General features: G+C 42.7%; 1 protein-coding gene across 1 annotated transcript in view; it reads right to left on the minus strand.

The window, feature by feature from the left end:
* Positions 1 to 14507: 14507 nt before the first annotated feature.
* Positions 14508 to 19309, minus strand: part of MTMR12 (myotubularin related protein 12) — a 43580-nt gene continuing 38778 nt past the window's right edge. Inside the window, exons 15-17 of the mRNA XM_015405838.1 lie at positions 19224 to 19304; positions 17765 to 17926; positions 14508 to 15726 (exon numbers count right to left, since the gene is read on the minus strand). Coding sequence (XP_015261324.1) covers positions 15157 to 15726; positions 17765 to 17926; positions 19224 to 19304 — 813 coding nt within the window. The 3' untranslated portion in view covers positions 14508 to 15156. The remainder of the gene's footprint in view (positions 15727 to 17764; positions 17927 to 19223; positions 19305 to 19309) is intronic.

The raw sequence follows: 19309 nt of genomic DNA on the forward strand, positions 1-19309 counted from the left end.
CACACTTTGTCTCACTGAACATGAAACATGTGGCAAAAAAGGGGGTTCCACTCAAGGGGTTTAGGGACCTCCCCCCACCATAGCATAGCTTTAACAGAGCATATTTATATCCAGGTCCATCGTAGTGGCCTGTGTGCACACACACTGAACTCTACAAGGCTGTATTATAACACAGTGGGTGTAACTTTCTTTATTGCAAGTTCCAAAAAACTTCTGATGTACACAACCCCATCCTCACCCTCCTATGAGGGAAAATGTGTGACTGACCTCCAAGACCACCTTTCAAGTGGCATAGCCGAGTGAGGGGAGAGTTAGAACCTGGATTTACCTAGTCTGAATGGTCTAAAACACTGACAAGCATATAAAACTGTGAATTGTGTGTGCTTTTTCTCTTTTGAACTTCAGAGAGTAACACTAAAACAGAATGATAAAAAAATCAGTAAAAATCAACCAGTTGTAGGAAGCACAGGAGAATAAAAGTGTCTTAAATCTGACATACAGTCGCCAAAAGTGTTGGTGATTTCACGGTTGGGGCACTGTGACAAGAAAGATCCTATCCCTGGTCATCACTTGCCTAACCTTGGAAGGCAGGAGTAGCTAGATGATATCAAGGAAGGGGTATATCCCACTGTCTTAACATTCGAACTGTGTCAGTTCGAGCCCCGCGCTGGTGTGAGCAGCCAGCCTGTTGTCCCCAGCTCATCGTCCACCCAGCGATTCGAAAGCCTCGGCGAGTAGATAAAATGGGAACCACTCCTTAGAGAGTGTGGGAAGGTGTCAGCTGTTGGTTGGGATGTCCTGCTCCAGGACCGGAAGGCGGTAGAATCTACTCGGCTACAAGAAAAATCCCTGCAGTGGGATGCTCTGGCCAGGCAGTGGCAGTGTGGCGATACGACATACGGGTCCTGAAGCCCCAACGTCATCAAGCTGGTCGACGCAGTCGTTCAGGACATGACTGATCCAAGCCAGAGACGTTTCCACCGTTCAGTTACGGCGTGTGCAATTAAAAAATGAATTATATGTTGTCTTTCCTATCCCCTATGAAACATTGTTAGTCCCCTGTCTAAAAATGTAACTGTAAATCACTTTGAGCCCACTTGTGGGGAAAGCGATTAATAAATCAAAAGCATTATTATTATTTATTATAATTCATATGGAAACAGGTGGTCCTTCAGATCCTCTAATCCCAAGTAGTTTAGAACTTTTGAAAACAAAACCAGCTTGAACTGAGCTCAGAAATAAACTATAAGGAAACCCATGAAGGGGTTTTAGTGCATCAAGCTTTATTCCAGCTATTGAACCAGGCTGCCCACCAACGGAAGTTTTCTGTCTACAAAGACATTCCAAAGTACAATCCATTGCAGTAATCCAGCCAGCAGCCTTTTCAAACTATCATTCTAACCCCACAGAAGGTACAAGACGACAATGAGATATATTCACTTACTTCATTTTATAGCCCACTTTTCTCACTGTGACTCAAGGCAGATTACAAAATATGGAAAACGATTCAGTCAGATTGGAAAATGTGGGAAGTACTGAGTTTCATTCACTTCTGGGAGTGGAAATGTTGAAATATTATTTTACCTTTAAATACATGCTAGCTGGCCAGTTTTATTCCACATTGCGTTCAAACCAAAACACATAGGTGGCTAAGTCACAAAAGTTAAATGGAGCAAATTAATCACAGGTGGCATCTGTACCTTAGGAAGATTAGGAGGGGCTGTGGCTCACTGGCAGAGCATCTGCTTGGCATGCAGAAGGTCCCAGATTCAATCCCCGGGATCTCCAGTTAAAAGGATCAGGTAAGAGGTGATGTGAAAGACCTCAGCCTGAAACCTTGGAGAACCACTGCTGGTCTGAGTAGACAATATGGACTCTGATCGACCAAGGGTCTGATTCAGTGTAAAGCAGCTTCCTGTGTTCAAGATTCTTGGTTGATAAATATTTTAATATTGCTACAGAAAACATGCAATAGCCGGAAGCATTTTCAGAAAGAAAGAAAATATTAAATGAACTTAGCAAACTCTCACTCCCTAGTCGCAAGTGGTAAGAACCAGGATCCAAATCACTGAAAGATCTACATGTGAGCATACTCTACAAATCCACTATGAGTGGCCTTGTAACCAGCATCTACTCACATACAAGTGGCATAATCTATGGAATCGCTAGATTTTTCCATCCTAGTTCATCCACTTGTATATGTTACATCCCTATTTGACATGCAGTATTGAAGGGATCGTTATTATTTATTTATCGTATGCCAGAGTTACATACAGAAAGTATATAATATAAAATATGTAACCAAGTTGATACAATGGGTATTTATTTCTATTTATTTATTTATTCAATTTATGCCCATCCTGCAGACCAATTGGGCAATCCCCCTAAATATTCATATCTAGATTTTCAATCCACTAAATCACAGCTGGGGAGAGTTCAAAGAACTCCATCACATCTCCCTGGAAAGCACGACACTCACATTCCTGTGACAGATGGAAAATAGTTTGGCGGGCTGCACCACAATAGCATTTGGGTCCTGGTATTTTGCCAAAACCTGTTCATATTCTATTTATTTATTTTATTTGTTCAATTTCTATTTCACTCTCCCCACGATTGTGGGGCTCAGAGCAGATTACAACATAAATAGACAAACAACAATTAAAACGAAACATGCACATCAGAATCAATTGACCAGATGGTGTAAAAACTATACAGTTTTGTGCAGGTGCTGCGGAATTGAGCTAAGTCCCGCAGGGCCTGGGTCTCGCTCAGAAGTGTATTCCATAGAGCAGGAGCTATTGTAGAGAAGACTCCAGCTTGAGTTGAGGCCAGGCGAATGGCCTTTCACCCTGGGACTGTGTGTTGTTGCCTAAGGAGCATAACGCTCGAGGGTGGGGGCGTAGCTGTCTTCCATACTTTACGTGGGAAGTCAAATCCCGTGGGCCTCCCATTGGTGTTTATCAGGTTATGGATATTGGGTGGAACTGACTGCATCCATGTTCACAACCATTCATTCCCTAGGACGAAATTTTGTGATTGCAGGATTTGTGCAGATCTTATCCTGCATGTTGGGATCTTACTCTGGATAGGCCCATGTCAGACGTGTCTTTGTGGATGGACAGCTCTCTTTTTTTGGATGATCTTTCTATATTCATGAAAAAGAGCATCTTGTCTTCGGTGATGTGGGGGAGCAATGTCGCACAACGTGGTCAGCCAGCAGACTGTGGTGGGTTTAATACAGCCACTGATGGTTCTCATTGTTGTGTTGAGTTGGATGTCAAGTTTGTGGATGTGGGGGTTGTGGGGCCACACTGAAGCACCATGTTCCACGGTACTATACAACAACCTCAAAGCTGAGCATCTAAGTGTATAAAGGGACCATAAAAGACAGAAAAGCAAAGCGAGGAACAGGATTTTGATGAGTTGACATTCCATTCCAGATCTCAACAAACCTTGGCAATATTAAGTGTCCTTTGGACAGGGAAGGTGACCAGCTAGACAAGTTTTGCTGGGCTTTCCGGTGGAGCCCGATTGTGACGCAAAGTGGCACAGAAAAGATCTAAAATAAATAGCAGCAGGCTTTCAGACAGCCGTTGGGACAATTGGCTCCATGTGTTGTCACAGAGACATTGTGCATCCTAAGAGGCTTACAGATTATTCACATACTGGGGCATATTTCATCGCGAGGCCTTGTGTGTGGCTGTTGAAAGGCAGTGATTCATCTGAACAAAGAGCAAGGTAAGAGCACTCTTGTTCAGCTGGAATACAAGGCTCCACTGTCCCCTCGCCTCTTTACTGCCTGGAGGCTTGACGTTAATGATGAGTGAGGAAATGGAACTCCACAGATGTGCCAGAGAAAATATTCCCAGCTAATTCATAATTTAGAAGATTCAAAGGGGAAGGCTTGACACCTTTGCTACAGGCCATAGTGATAGGACTTGATGCTGCCCCTCCCCAAACACAAAAGACTTATGGATGCAATTTTTTTTAACTGTTGAATATTTTATTTATTTATTTCAAACATATATAATTAAAGAAAACAGTATGGATATAGAAAAGAAAGGGATTGTACAACATAGTGCATTTGTTGAGGACAATTATGTGTTACAAAATGTATACATCCCCTACATTATAATTTTAAAGGTATTGTCTATAAAATGCAATAGTTTTTACTTCTGTTGGGGTATGATTATATTCAACATTTTAAGTTTCTTTTTTTTCTTTTTTTTAATTTTTTTATTAAAGTTTCAATTAACAAACATCAATAAACAATACATTATACTGAACATATCACAATAATACAACAAATTTCTAACAAATAAACTAGGGGGTCTGTGTACAAACTCACTACCAGTTTTCTACTATATGGTTATTTGGATAACAATTGTATCAACATATAGCCTCAACAACTGTTAGAAATCTAAACTAACAGGAAAGAAAATTTTTTACAACGCCCAACTATTGCGTATAAAGGCATAATATTGTGATTGTATGGAACTATTAACATTTTCCAGCACAAATTCTAGTTTCTTCAATATGGGATGCCATCTCCCATAGAAGGTATCTGATTTTTTGGAAGATTCTTTATAGGCTATAGTACTTGTAATTTTATCCATAATCAGGTGGTTCCAAATGTTGGAGTACCAGGATCGTAAGTCCGGTTTCTTTTGTTGATTCCAATTGAAAGCAATGGATGCAATTTATACATGTACATCACACAGATACATTTATCAAGGACCCATGACTGGCTGCAGCTCGCTGTTCAATGCACAGCAAGGTGTTTGTCTCTGCATAATGGGTAGAATGAGCTTTAGCTCATGGACTGGAAATCTGTTAATTATTAATCAATCATGAGCGCACGGCTATTGAGTCACCGTTTCCACTCAGCTCCAAAGTCAGCAATGTTCTTACTTGCACATTCCCATTAAAAAGCAAAAGCAATTGTTAATTAAATATTCTTGATAGTGCAGACAAAATGCTTCTGTAAAGCTGTCATTACGAGCCTGGCCATTACAGCAACACACTTTTGGTCTAATTAGAAAATGTCCAGACGAGGAAGCCAGTTTTGTTGCAGATGAAGCACAGTTCCATCAAAGATGCATTTGTGCCATCTGTTCAGGCAGACGGACAGTCAAAGCACGATTCTACAAATAATATATTTCACCACCGGGAATTTGTACTTTATCGTTGAAAGGTAACATGGCAATAAAATAGCTAATACTACGTAGCACAACACACTTGAAGTGTTCAAAGCCCTTCTCAGACATTCTTTCAATCATCTTTACAACCAACCTGCAAGGTAGATGAGCATTATTATTCCCTTATATGACTGAGGGCTGAGAAAATAGGAGCTCAAGTGCAGCTTGCATGCTCTCAGCTGGAGCAAGACTTGACCCAGGTATCTCATAGAGAACAGGCTGCAATAGTTGGGCAGGAACGCACAGGAATGGAGATCCAGCTGGCTCTTGAGTTGGCCACGCCCAGCAGGAGCTCATTAGCATAACAGGCCACACCCAACAGCAGAAACTCATTGGAATTGGCTACATCAGGGGTGTGTGGCCTAACATGCAAAGGAGTCCCTGCTACAAAAAAGCCCTGGGTTTTGACAACAAACAAGGTAAACAGAATAAGAAGCAAAAGGTGGGTGTGGCTGGATGACCACACTTCTGGTAACATGGGGGTATGGCCTAATATGCTAATGAGCTGTACTATCAGGGGTGTGGCCTAATATGCTAATGAGTGTCTGCTGTTGGGTATGCCTTATTATGCTAATGAGTTCCTGCTGGGCTTTTTCTACAAAAAAGCCCTGTGCAATACTATACATACGTTTATGTGGGAATAAGCTCTACTGTGAATTGAGTGTGATAAACCGCTGGGTAAAACATGGTGCTGGAAAAGTGCCATCAGGTTGCAGCTCACTTATGGCAACCTGTAGGGTTTTCAAGGCAAAAGACACTTGGAGGTGGCTTGCCTTTGGCTGCATAGCAACCCTGGACTTCCTTGCCAGTTTGGTGTGGTGGTTAAGTGCACCGACTCTAATCTGGGAGAACCAGGTTTCATCCCCCACTCCTCCACTTGCAGCTGCTAGATGAACTTGGGCAAGCCATAGTTCTGACAGAGCTGTTCTCTCAAGGACAGTTCTGGAAAGAGCTCTCTCAGCTCCACCTACCTCACAGGGTGTCTGTTGTGGGGAGGGGAAAGGAAAGGAGTCTGTAAGCCACTCTGAGAGTCTGAGAGAAGGGCGGGGTATAAATCCAATCTCTTTTTCTTCTCTTCTTCCTTGGTGGTCTCCCATCCAAGTGCTAACCAGGGCCAACCCTGCTTACCTTCTGAGATCTGACAACATTGGGCTAGCCTGGGCCACGCAGGATAGGGCTAAAGTAAATATACACACAGGGCCGGATTTAGGCTTGCTGAGGCCCTAAGCGATACAAAACCCAGAGGCCCCCTACTGTTTTAAATTACATCAGCTGGTCTCAGAAAAATTTAATTTTTTTAATATTTGAAATCATTTTTTATATTGTGTTTTTATTTGAGGCCCCAGCAGATTGCGAGGCCCTAAGATGTAGCTTATTTAGCTTATGCGTAAATCCGGCACTGTATACACAGGATCATATTGTTCGCCACTGTGCAAAGTATAGCATCTGCACTGTCATTTCCATTTCATTAAACTGCTTGCTTCTTTTTGGCTGGTGTCGATGACAAACAGAAAAGCACTGATTGTTCTGTATTTCAATCCATGAAGTAACTTAATGTGCTGATGGATCAGAAAGGTTTGTGATATTATGCCAGGCTGGTGGTTGTCATTGCCCCTTAAAGTTACAGCGGATCCAAAGGAACTTGTGTAGATGTTTAGAACTAAAAGGAAAAAATGGTTAGGGGAAATTGAGAGTCTCCTCTTGAAGACTTATCAGTGACAGCCTTTCAGCCAATCAGAAGCCACGAAGATGTTTCAGAGTAATCAAAAGCGACCGATCAGGGCCTTCTCAGACATTTGTGTGATGATACACAAATGCCTCCACAAGCACCTACAACAGAAGGACCCTGCAATTGTGTAAAGACAGTCCACACAATACATTACATCAGGGCTTTTTTTATAGAAAAAGCCCAGCAGGAGCTCATTAGCATAACAGGCCACACCCAACAGCAGAAACTCATTAGCATATTAGGCCACATCCCTGATAGTGCAGCTCATTACCATATTAGGCCACACACCCCATGTTACCAGAAGTCTGGTCATCCAGCCACACCCACCTTTTGCTTCTTATTCTGTTTACCTTGTTTGTTGCCACACACCCCTAATGTAGCCAATTCTAATGAGTTTCTGCTGTTGGGTGTGGCCTGTTATGCTAATGAGCTCCTGCTGGGCGTGGCCAACTCAGGAGCCGTCTGGAACTCCGTTCCTGTGCGTTCCTGCCCCAAAATAGCCCTGCATTACATGAAGATACATGTTAGAACAGATAAAAGGAAGTACTTCTGGTTAGAACAGATAAAAGGAAGTACTACTTCACCCAAAGAGTAATTAAGACATGGCGGCTATAAGCATGGATAGCTTCAAGAAGGAATTAGATAAACATATGGAGCAGAGGTCCATCAGTGGCTATTAGCTACAAGGTATAGATAGGAACTCTCAGTCTGGGGCAAATGATGCTCTGTATTCTTGGTGCTTGGGGGGGGCAACAGTGGGAGGGCTTCTCTTACGTTCTTAAGCTGCGGGAAGGAAACATTCTCCACACACAGACGGGAGGCCTATTCAGGTAAGCAGCTGAACCGATTTGTCAAATCCCGTTCCTGAGATGATGGGGGGGCCAAAGACAAGTCTTGTAGCCAGAAAGAGCAGGTCTCCTATTTGTTCCAGCCTGACCCAGGTTTTTTTTATATGAACCAGGGTTTTTTGGCCAACTGACACAAGGAGATTTCAACAGGTATAGCTGGTCTCCCAGCAATTCCTGCCTTTGGGCAGAGCCGAGGAGCTGCTTGAGGCCCCTGAAGGACTACAAACTTTGGTTGTACTTTAGAACCCTGATACAATATAGAAATCCTGATCATGAACATCCCAAACCTCAAAACCACTCCGACAGCTTGAGTTCTCATTTGGCCTGCCGAAGAACTCTTAACTTCCCCTTGTATAAATTACTACATACCAAGGAAGGAACAAGACTTTACCCTCCCTTTTTTTAATTGACTCTCCTAAAGAGGAGAGAGTTTATTCATTTTTCATATTATTATTATTATTATTTATTATATTTATATCCCGCCCATCCCGCGAACGGGCTCAGGGCGGCTAACATTGCGGTACAGTGTACCTAATGAGATACAAAAACATTAAAACTCTATAAATATCATAGACAAATACTTTAAAACATAAATTAACAGTTTCTACTAAAAGCATGTAAACAACGACATTAGATGGCGCACTTCCAGACCTCATAGTACGTTACTCAACATCCCTCGTGCCGGAGAAAGGGGAAGGTATATAGTGGGATAAAGAAAAGTTTGGGTGATCTTATTATTAGTATGTTAATCTTTTATTAATAATACACAAATCTTCTTTTGGCTTCTTCTGCGAGTTGACAATTAGACTTTACCCCCCTTATTCAACCCTTCCTCTAACCCAACACTCTAAACCCCTCATGCACTAGAACAGAACAAAAACCCTCCCACACCATACTGGCTTGTACAAGAGGCCCATGCTTTGACTTGATTTCACCTTAAAGCTTTAAATGTAATTCCATATTGGCAATACCTACGAAACACTGCTTGAATCCTTGTTTTGCTATTACGTTGTCACCAGAACAAAACAGTACCTGTAATTCCACTGTCAGATCTGCCTGACATTTATGTAGGTTTTCCTTCGGTCACCTTTGGTCCTATGGGTGAGAAACTATTGTTTTGAACGCAGTATTCTCTTCAAAATACAAAGCTGAATTTTAGAACCCATCAGAAGACTTTGGATTCAGTTCAGATTAACATAATTGCCAGCAGTTCCTGGACAAGCTGAAATTTTCACAATCTGCTTATCTATATCCACCTGGATCAAAGTGACTCTCAACATCAAACACTGCTGATCCTTTGAAGTTAGCTAATGAAGTAAGGTATGCATTTATATATGGATATCCCTAAAAAAAGATAACTGGCTCAGACCTTAGGTTAATACTATATCGAGAACAGATGGTGGAATTATTCACAAGGCATGAACACTGTATCATCACATGGCATGGGCACTATCACTTTTAGAGGGTCTTGTTACAGCCTTAGCATGCGAAAGTTCACACATCCAAGTTACCTGTCTTTACCGCAAAACTGTACAGTAGAACTGTAGCACACAGAAGTTAATAGATTAAAAACAGCTGTATTCAGTGGCTTGGGAGCCATCCGTGGCTGAGCACCATTCCTCAATGTGGCACCTATTCCACCTTCCAGAAAAGCGGGCAAAGCTGTTGCCCCGTTCAGTTTGTGGTTGGTGGAGAGTTTGCACCTTGAAGCAGCTGCTCGTGGGGGGACTGTGGGACAGGTGATCTGTCAGCCTCCTTGAGGTGTAGGCCTCAGTGCCATAGACGGAAAGGCTCAATCCTCTCCGACAAACTCCCACCCGTCTCAGGAGCCTCTGCGTTCTCACCCCACCACCCGGGCAGTTTCCAAGAGAGATCAAGCTGTCTGTAATGAATGTAAAATCACCGCCTCCGGGAAGAGAGGAAGCTGGGCACAGTGGGGTGGTGACGGTGGTTTTATTCCTCTTACTCCACAGACAACTTGCTCTCTGAGTTCCTCGACAATCTCACTCACTTGCCCGATCGTCTGACTCTTACGCTGCAGAGAGAGCAGGAAAGCAGAGCGAGGCTTCCCCCTCGCTGCAGATATACAAGGGCTAGCCGAGGGTCAGCAGTGGAGCGGAGGCAGCCCCACACGCAACACAAGTACTCCGGGAATTAAAAGTCTTGCAGTTAAATGTTTATTCTGATTATATTATTGCATGTGTGCATTTGGTGGGGTGGCACATGGGTCTTACAGTAGCCATGTGGCTCTTCAGGGTTGACAGTAATTTTGAATGGAGCTCACTGCAAAGCGAGGGCCCGGAGAATGAAAGCATGAAATCCCAACCAAAATAGCAACATCCCAGAAACAGGGCTGTGCTGACATTCCTGTAAAAACACATGTAGCTGCTGGAATGACCTTGGATCGGTCATAAGTTCTCGCAAAGCTGTTCTTTCACGGGCAGTTCTCAAGAGAGCTCTCTCAGCCCCACCAACCTCACAGGGTGCCTGTTGTGGAGAGGGAAAGGGATTGTAAGCCACTCTGAGACTTCTTCGGGTAGTGAAGGGCAGGGTATAAATCCAGTCTCCTCCTCCTCTTCCTCCTCAGGATGTAGAGCAGTCTTCCATGTTTCACTTTTATGAGCAGAACGTGCACGCATTGCCAGAGATTTTTTTGTGGATCACCAGCTGCAACGGTTAGTTCAGTTGCTGGAACACCATAGCACTCCCTTATCTCCAAAGAAGCAAATCAGGGTTAAAAAGGAATTTGTGGAAGACTCAAATATCAGTGCCATCTAGTGCTATAATCACAATGCAAAACAAGGCTGTGAATCCATTCATTCAAACAAGGGGGATTTAATGAGCATTTTTGTTACTCAACCACCTTTTCAGGCTTGTTCTTGCCTGATTCTCCTCCTCATCACAGCCTGTGTCCATCTTTCGTCCATATGGGTCCCATAATCCCCCGCATAGCCCCCCTCAGGGTGCCAAAGGGACCCTTTTCTCCAGCTTTCACAACCAAAAAAAGAAAAAGATCTATCCCCACACCCAGATTTTATCATAGGGCAGCTGCAGTGAGCCCGCTTATGTTACTATCTCCACGTGTGTTGTCAAAAATCATTGGCTTCCTTTCGGGGCTAGAAAATACATTTTTCTTTGGAAAAAGAATGCACTCTCTGTTGCCATTCAACAATAGCAGGTACTTGTGATGCTTCCACTCTCAGCATATATCTTTCCCAGCTACAGCAAGAGTTCATTTTTTTGGCCTTTCGCTGGTGCCTCCCAGTGCACCTAAGATGATAACAAACAGGTTGTGGCTACGAGCCAGGGGGGAAAAAGTGGTGTGGATCCAAACGAACACTGAGGGCCCAGGCACTGTTCCCAAGCAAAGAAAACACATAGCGGCCTCTGAAAAATGCAAGTTCTATCCAGAAGGCAGCAAACCTTTTATGAAACTTCCCTCCCCCCTGCCTTTGGCCTCATCTTAACAGGAAGCGCAATTTCAGACACAACAAATTGCAGAAGCAGGAAGCACAGCTCCTGTACCTATTTGCCCATCAACTTCACTGGGTGCCCCCACATCCTAGTATTATGGGAGAGGAAGGAAATACTCCATCCACCTTCTCCCACCTGATGCATAAATGTAGAAAGCTCCATCATGCCTCCCCCCCCCCAGCCATCTTTGTTCTAAAGCAGTGGCACTCAGAGAGCCACATTCATAGTCACTTCAACTGAAAGAACGGGATTTTATTTCCATTCCCTGGCAAAAGGCCTGCACCTCAGGGAAGCCTGCAGCTTACCCATTTCCTCTGGTAGCAGCTGTCTCAAGGTAGGAACCAACTATCAGCCTCACTTGTTCACTTTTTGAAACATGGAGCAGATGCCATATTGTGGAACGGGGCTTAGAAAGAGCCACAAGTGACTCCCAAATCCCTGAATATCAATGTTCTAAAATAAAAACTCCCAGACTCTTCAACCTTTCTGCATAACCTTCAGCCTTAAGAACCTTCAGCCTTAAGAACATAAGAGAAGCCAATGTTGGATCAGGCCAATGGCCCATCCAATCCAACACTCTGTCACAGTGGCCAAAAATACCAAGTGCCATCAGGAGGTCCACCAGTGGAGCCAGGACACTAGAAGCCCTCCCACTGTTGCCCCCCCCCCCAAGCACCAAGAATAGAGAGCATCACTTGCCCCAGAGTTCCTATCCTTGCTCATCTAGGTTGCCCTATTCTCTACTTTTTTCCACCTGTGCAATTTTGTCACTGGCCCCAGTTCCCATCCTAGCCTTTTTGTAGTGGGGCCCACAACCTGTTCTCAAAATTCTAAAAGTGCTCATAGACTCACACCATGTTTGGGAAACCCATCACTCTAGAGAGGAATGTCTCCATCCGCCATGGATTACTATTAGTTTATACCCCGTCCTATCCCATGAGTGGGCTCAGGGTGGCTTACAACACAGGATGCACAAAACTATAAAAGCGATAAAATCAATAAAGCAACAGATGGCAGAACAAATAATAACAGAAAGGACCCTTGCCTCATGTCTTCCCAGTCAGAGAAATAGTGGAACACCGGATGATTGTACCACAAGTTTTTCATGTGAATTTTGTCAAACTAGAAACAGAAGACTGGACCTAATAATCGTATTTCAAGTAGGGCAGAGGTCTGCAACCTACGGGCACAGTGCCAGATGTGGTTTGGTACAGAACCAAATCAGGCTCTCAATAAAACCAGGTGTTTAAGTTAAGGAATATTAGAGGAGTGTGATGCTAGCTTAACAGTATGTGGGTGGTAGAAAAAAAGATTTTTATGGGGCTAAAGGGCTTCTTAGAGATGCTTTATCAACAGGGAAGAGGTGAGCAACTGCCAGTAACCCAAGTACAAGGATTCATGCATGCACTAACAAGTGTGCAGAATGCCCCTGTGCATATTTATTACCTATTGTGAGATGCGTATGCCACTTATCTGTGTTTGGGCTATAGAAACTTCATGGATTATTTATCAGCCTTTAGCCATCAGTAAACTGTGTGTTTTCATAGGTGCCTGCCAATGGGGTCTTATACTGGCTCTTTGTTGATGTCTGCTCTGAATGGTGATGTAGTTTGGCTCGTTAATAAATGATTGCTAATCTCTGAAGCAGAAGAAAAAGATAACCCAGATAATAAGCCGCTGGAAAACCCACTCGATTCACCGGGCATACCAACGATAGCCATGACCTTACTGTAACAGGAAGACCGTTTAAATTGATTCACACAAGGACAACTATGTTAAACAGTAAAAAGTACATTTTATTAAACAAATTCATTTGCCTAAATAACCTAGAGTTATTAGAGTTTTAGAGTTCTCCTTAAAAAGTACTGTTAAAGCTACAAGTTTGCATTCAGTGTAAAAATCGGAGGAACGAATACAATCCCTTGGGGGGGGGAATCACTTCAGTAAGCTACTGGTAAGTCTATTTTCAACCTTACAGTGATTGTGATTTGGACATTCATCAATTGTGTGCCCTTCCCCATTAAAGTGAAGTGATTTTATAAATCATTATAAAAATTCCTCCATATATACATAGCCATTTGAAAGATTCCTATAAACCCAAGATATGACAGCTTTGATAAATATGTTTACATTGTCAATATATTACAACTGTTTGGCTGTCAAAAAAAATCATATTTAAGAGAACTACATTTTCCAAAGTTAGTGTTTTTAAATTAACCATAATCGGTGGAGATATATGGCCTACGTTAGCCACAGAGCAGCCGCTATTGCAAAATATTGAAGACCTTTCAAGGAAAATTGTGCAATGCTAGCTTTTAAGGCAGCCAATATACAAAGAGGACTGAACATTCCAAAACTGAAAGCTCGGGAAGCCCACAGTACTACAATTCATAAGGCATCACGGATGCGAGAGGTTCCCATTTGGCATTCAGCAACACCAACTTATCTACTCTTTCAGAAACCCATCTCGTGCCAGGAGTGTACGTTTTTTTGCTCTCAATAAATTCAAATTAAAACAAATACAGGGATACAATATGAGGCAGATCTCAAGTCTTGCCCTTAGAACATCAAGGGGGAACAATAAGGTGTCACATGCTAGTGTAGCCTTTGAAAAAGAAAAGGTGGTACAAGACAGTTGGGCTTTGTGGGCTATTTCCGGATTTAATTACATTCAGACCATCCATCTGATTTCTCACAGAAGCAAGAAAAGGTTGCTGAGTACAAGAGATTCAAACAGGCATCTCTCATATGGCTTTTATAAGACTGAGGTACTTACTTGCTGTAACATCCAGCAGCCCAATTCCAATGCACAAACCTTTTTACATTCATAGTTGGCTATAATGCCACGCTTATAATAACAGTAGTACTTGGTAATAAATTCAGTTTCATGCTCAGTATACCTCTCCAGTTGCCCCTTCAAAGAGACTCAGTGCAAGCTATGAGGAACCTTGAAAGCATTACTAAGGAAGATCGGCGTGAGCACCCTGTTTGGAATCAGGATTCTGGCATCTTCACATTCTACGCTTTTTTGTGTTTGGCAGTGAGTGACCTGGCAGCAGGATAATACATATGAAGGAAGTGTAATGACAGACTGGTGAGGGACAGAAGAGATTGTGAACTTAGGTTTCTGAATACCAAATTACTAGACAGTAGCAGGTATTCATTTGCATATTAAGCGACACACCCTTAATGTAGCTTACAGTAGCTCCTGTAAGAAGAGCTCTGTAAGCTCTTGGAGGATTGGCTACATTAGGGGTGTGTGGCCTAATGTGCAAAGGAGTTCCTGCTACATAAAGAGCCCTGATTGACTGCTTCCTTATCATTCTATGAGCGCCAATTTCCACAGAATGAGATGTCTACCAGAGGTAGGATGCATGAATCAAAGAAAGAAAAGGACTAATGGTTTGGCAGCTGATATTAAAGGGGTGATGACGTCGAAATAAGTAGCAGAATTTTTAAAAAAGGAAACTAAAGATATGCAAGCAATATTACCAGTCTTCCATGCAATTTAAGATGAAGACTAATACTAGCCCAGGTCCCAATTTTTGTGAGTGTTTTCTGCCACTTTCTGCACAGAAGGTCCTTCAGAAGTCTGAGAAGTCTTTCTGCAGTTACGGAGCAACTAAAACCCACCTTCTGAATACAACTATGCGCCTCCCATTCCTACTACAAGGAACTTTGATTCAACTATGCTCGATCTAAACTGATCTGGAAAAATATTGGGGTTTCTAAAAGAAAATACTCCAGCGCTAAAAATTCACAAGGCAGCTTTAGCCAGGAGGGAAAGCCCACCACTAAAAACCAATTGTTTTAACAGGCTGGTAGACTGAAAAGTGTCAGTATGTTTATTTGGGCAATTAAAAAAAAAACTAAACTAGCTTCATGTCAGACATCAACTAGCTTCATGTCAATCATCACCTATTTCAACAAAGTCATCATCTCTCCTGGCCAAGTCTTCCTCACTTCCCAAGTCCTTCCAAATACTAGTAGGCAGGACTGGCTTGAAGGAATGTCTTTGAAGCAGAGCAAATGGAAATAAAGATGACAAGCGAGCAGGATTTCTGGTTAAGGCAGAAGTTTCCATTTCTGAAGACACAGCCTCACTGTGTTTTTCATCCACCTTCTTCTGCAAGCTCTGTACGTCTTCCATCGTGTCCAAGATTATAGTTGCAGTGGCAACTGTGCCACCACCAGGAAGCTGAGCTTCAGGGATCCAGCGTAAATATCTCTGTGCCCACACTCTGATTCCTGGCCCTTCGAGGCGGGGCAGGAGGATCCCATGCAAGTCGACAGGTTTATAGTGCCAGTTGTCATAGAACTCTCTAGAGGTACTTTGAAGTTCGTCAGAAGACGTTATCAGCCTGCTGATTCTTTTGCCCAGAATGTTTTTAATTAATTGATCAGTTTCTTCCTTAAAAAAACCTCTTTTGGGAGGAGGTTTGCTTTGCGTCAGGGGCAAAGAAAGCTGCCGTTGATGCTTAAAAAAAAAGAAGAGGGGAGTGGTTTAAGACAAGCTGCAATTGACTTCACACAGTTCTAGAATGTCTTACCTATGAGAGGTCCAAACAGTGAAACCATACCAGGAGACTCTTCACCAAGACACTAAACAGGTTGGACTACTGTAATTCGCTCTACGTAGGCCTGCCCTCGTGCCTGACCTGAAAGCTCCAACTGGTCCAAAATGCAGCCGTGCGGGTCCTTACTGGTACCCCTCGGACAGCACACATTCAACCAGTGTTGCGCCAGTTGCATTGGTTTCTAGTGCAGCACCGGATCAGGTTCAAGGTTCTGGTTTTGACCTTTAAGGCCCTTAGCAGTGGGGGACCTAGATATCTTCAAGACTGCCTCTCCCAGTATGCCTCTGGAAGAGCACTACCTCAGGAAATAAGAACTTTCTCGTAGTCCCCAGCCCAAGAGAAGTCCAGCTGTCCTCGACTAGGACCAGGGCTTTCTCAGTCCTGGCTCCCACCTGGTGGACCACTCTGCCGGAAGACATCTATGCCCTGAGGGAGTTGTTACCTTTCCGCAGGGCATGCAAGGTAGAGATGTTCCGCTGGGTTTTCGGCTGAGGACAGTGATGGGGTGTCTTTGGCACTCTTATATAATTCACCATCCCTTGTAAAAAAAAAAAACCAACCTGGAGGCTGGGGAGTGTGACTTCCTTCTGTTATCTTATATACTGTATGTATGGTCTTTCTATTTATTGGTAATTATTGGATTATTTTAACTTAGTTTTAAATTGAGATTTGCATATTATTTTGTTGTAAGCCACCCTGAGCCTATTTCCAGGGAAGGGCGGCCTAGTAAATCTAGTTTAATAAATACATTTAAGATGAAGCTGCTTATCCCAATAAAGTGGGAAGACTAGCCACCTTATATGCAATGTACTTCACTACTTGACTATCTACTCTTTAGTAGTGTAGTGTGTGTACTTTTGTTAATGCTACTTTTCATCAGGTCAATCTGCATTAGAATGAATTCTTTGCCCAACAAGACTATGAAGTGTCAAGAAGACAACATCCCTCCCCCAGATCAAATAGAGAAACTTACTTGCCATTTCAAATAAACTTCCTGGACTGGATTTGGTAATTACTTGTGCAATCAACTAGAGCATTCAATGACAATGCAGATGCTTATTATTCAGGTATTTTTGTTGGCGTACTGGTAAACCAGGTTAAGAACTATCTATTCCATGTCTTGCAGAAAGCACATTTTCCGTCAACTGGTAAACTTATCACGGTAACAAGCTGTTTTTTACAGCAAGTTCTACCAGTTAACAGCACAACCAACTACAAGTGCCAGTTTATATGGAAATTGTTTGCATGCACACACATACACATAGTCCCAACACATTTATGGTGGTTGTTACTTAAAATTACCCCAAGAGATTAAAACAGCATGCAAGTTCACAACTTAAACATCAGTATCTGTTTTACACAGCAAACTAACTGGATACATCTAATCGTCTTAGGGTAGCAAGCATTCAAATGTAATATCCGCCCTGTGCAAGTGATGTGGAACACATTCAGTTTCACAGAGTTTTGTTCTTTCATTCTGTTCCATGCTTCTTTTAAGTAACTCAAGGCAGTATCTGTGGTTTTCTTCCCTCTCAATTTTATCTTCAACACACCTATGAGAAAGTTTAAGCTGACACTGTGTGACTGGCCAAAGGATACCTAGTGGAGGTCCTAGTCCAACACGAAATACTACATTCATCATTACTTGCCTGAATAAGGCCTAACAGGTATAACAAAGGGTTCAGTTCTGCTACACCAGCCTTCTGTGCAGGAGTCAACAGGAATACACAAGGCTGGGTTTGTTCTTTAAATGTACATTCAGAAATATTCAGAAATATTGTTAATTTTAATCTTGCTCAATCTCAGCACACCAAGCATTTCAGTCTAATTTAAGCTTACACATTTAACTGGGCGGGACAATGGCATTTGTCAGCTACTTTGACAGAAGTCTCTGATCAACATCTAGGAACAACAGTTTAGAAGAAGAGAACGCCTTACCTTGAACCTTGTGGTTTTCCTCTGATTTTTATCTAATTTTGGTTTTTCTGCATAAAGGGGGTTATTAAGCAAAGCCAGGGCTTCAGGTTCAAACTGCATAGACCAATCCCAAACGGAAAGGAAGCTAAGAGGACCAATTTCTGCATCATAGCTTCCGCCAGCCTGTTAGGGAGAAAGAGTTCAGAATTAAGACAGACCAGAAATGCTGAATTTCACAGCAAATAAATATCTGTATTCAAGGAGCTTAAGGTTATCTAGAAAGCCTACTAGAGCCACATAATGCTGTATGTTTTATAAACTGATGTGACCCGCTCTGAGCCAGTTCCGGGAGAGCAGTTTATAAATACAGTGAAATAAACAGATAAATAATCCCCCCCCCCCAGGTATCCTAGGACAGCATGCTTGGGTTCTTCCTAATTTTATCCTCAACCACCCTGTGAGGAAGACTCGGCTGGGAGAGAGAACTTGGCCCAGGTCTCCCTTACTGCAATACAGAAAAAGGATGCTGCAGACCAGCCATTAAACTAAAGGCCAAGAATACCATTCCATTTTGATCTACAATGATGTGTTTTCTCTGGAAGCTTACTAGATAGTAAAAGTGCAGCGTGGCATTTCCATAGATATACTAAATAATCCACTTTCAATCCACACACTAAACAACCCACTTTCAATCCACTTTCCAACTGGATTTTTACTGTGTAAATCCAGTTGGAAAGTGCATTGAAAGTGGACTGAAAGTGGATTATTTAGTGCGTGTGACCGCAGCCTCATACCACCTCTGAAATGTGTGTTGAAACCCATCCCGGGAGTCCATCTTGGGTCAGAAAGGCAGGGTATAAATACTGTAAATACAGCAACTAAAGTCACTGCCATCACAAACAAGCAACTGATAGCTTTCCCAAAGGCTGGACTAAAAAAATGGGGGGGGGCTTTGCATACTAACAAGTAGCCTGTGCTGTACAGGTACAGCCTGAAGAAAAACCACTCCGATCTTCACAAGAACGGCCAGTCGCTCTTGAAGGCTTTGGAGAGATGGCAGCTGCCAATGCCTTAGGAAGCTCAAGACGTCTGGGCAAGAGAAGACTGTTCACTGCCAACTATAGTGAAATCTATGTGTAATACACAATTCTGCATAAGCAAAGGATTTGAATTTTTTTTGTAAAGGAAGCTAACAAAATAGAGATGAATTCCGGAGACTTTATGGCTTCAAGCGCAGACAAAGTACACAGGCAATGCCTGATGAAATATAAGACAGCAGACCGGGACAGGGAGCGTGTCCTGCCCAATTGCGTCAACTGTAGCTATGAGGAAGTACAAAAGCACATTAACTTCTTGTGTGTGTTTCACAGCTAAGCTTTTTATTGGCACTTACGGTGGAATTGCCTTTGGTTTTATGACCCTTTCAACAGCACCCAAGAAACTTCTGCAATTCCCTCCGATTCAAAACATTCCATCTTACCACAGCAGTATCTTTTTGATGTTGACAATTGAAGAAGAAAGTGCTGAATACAGGTATGTACAAGCAATCCGACAAGACGGTTAAGT

Source organism: Gekko japonicus, unplaced genomic scaffold, assembly GCF_001447785.1.
Source record: "Gekko japonicus isolate JY-2015 unplaced genomic scaffold, Gekko_japonicus_V1.1 scaffold201, whole genome shotgun sequence".
NCBI lineage: Eukaryota > Metazoa > Chordata > Lepidosauria > Squamata > Gekkonidae > Gekko > Gekko japonicus.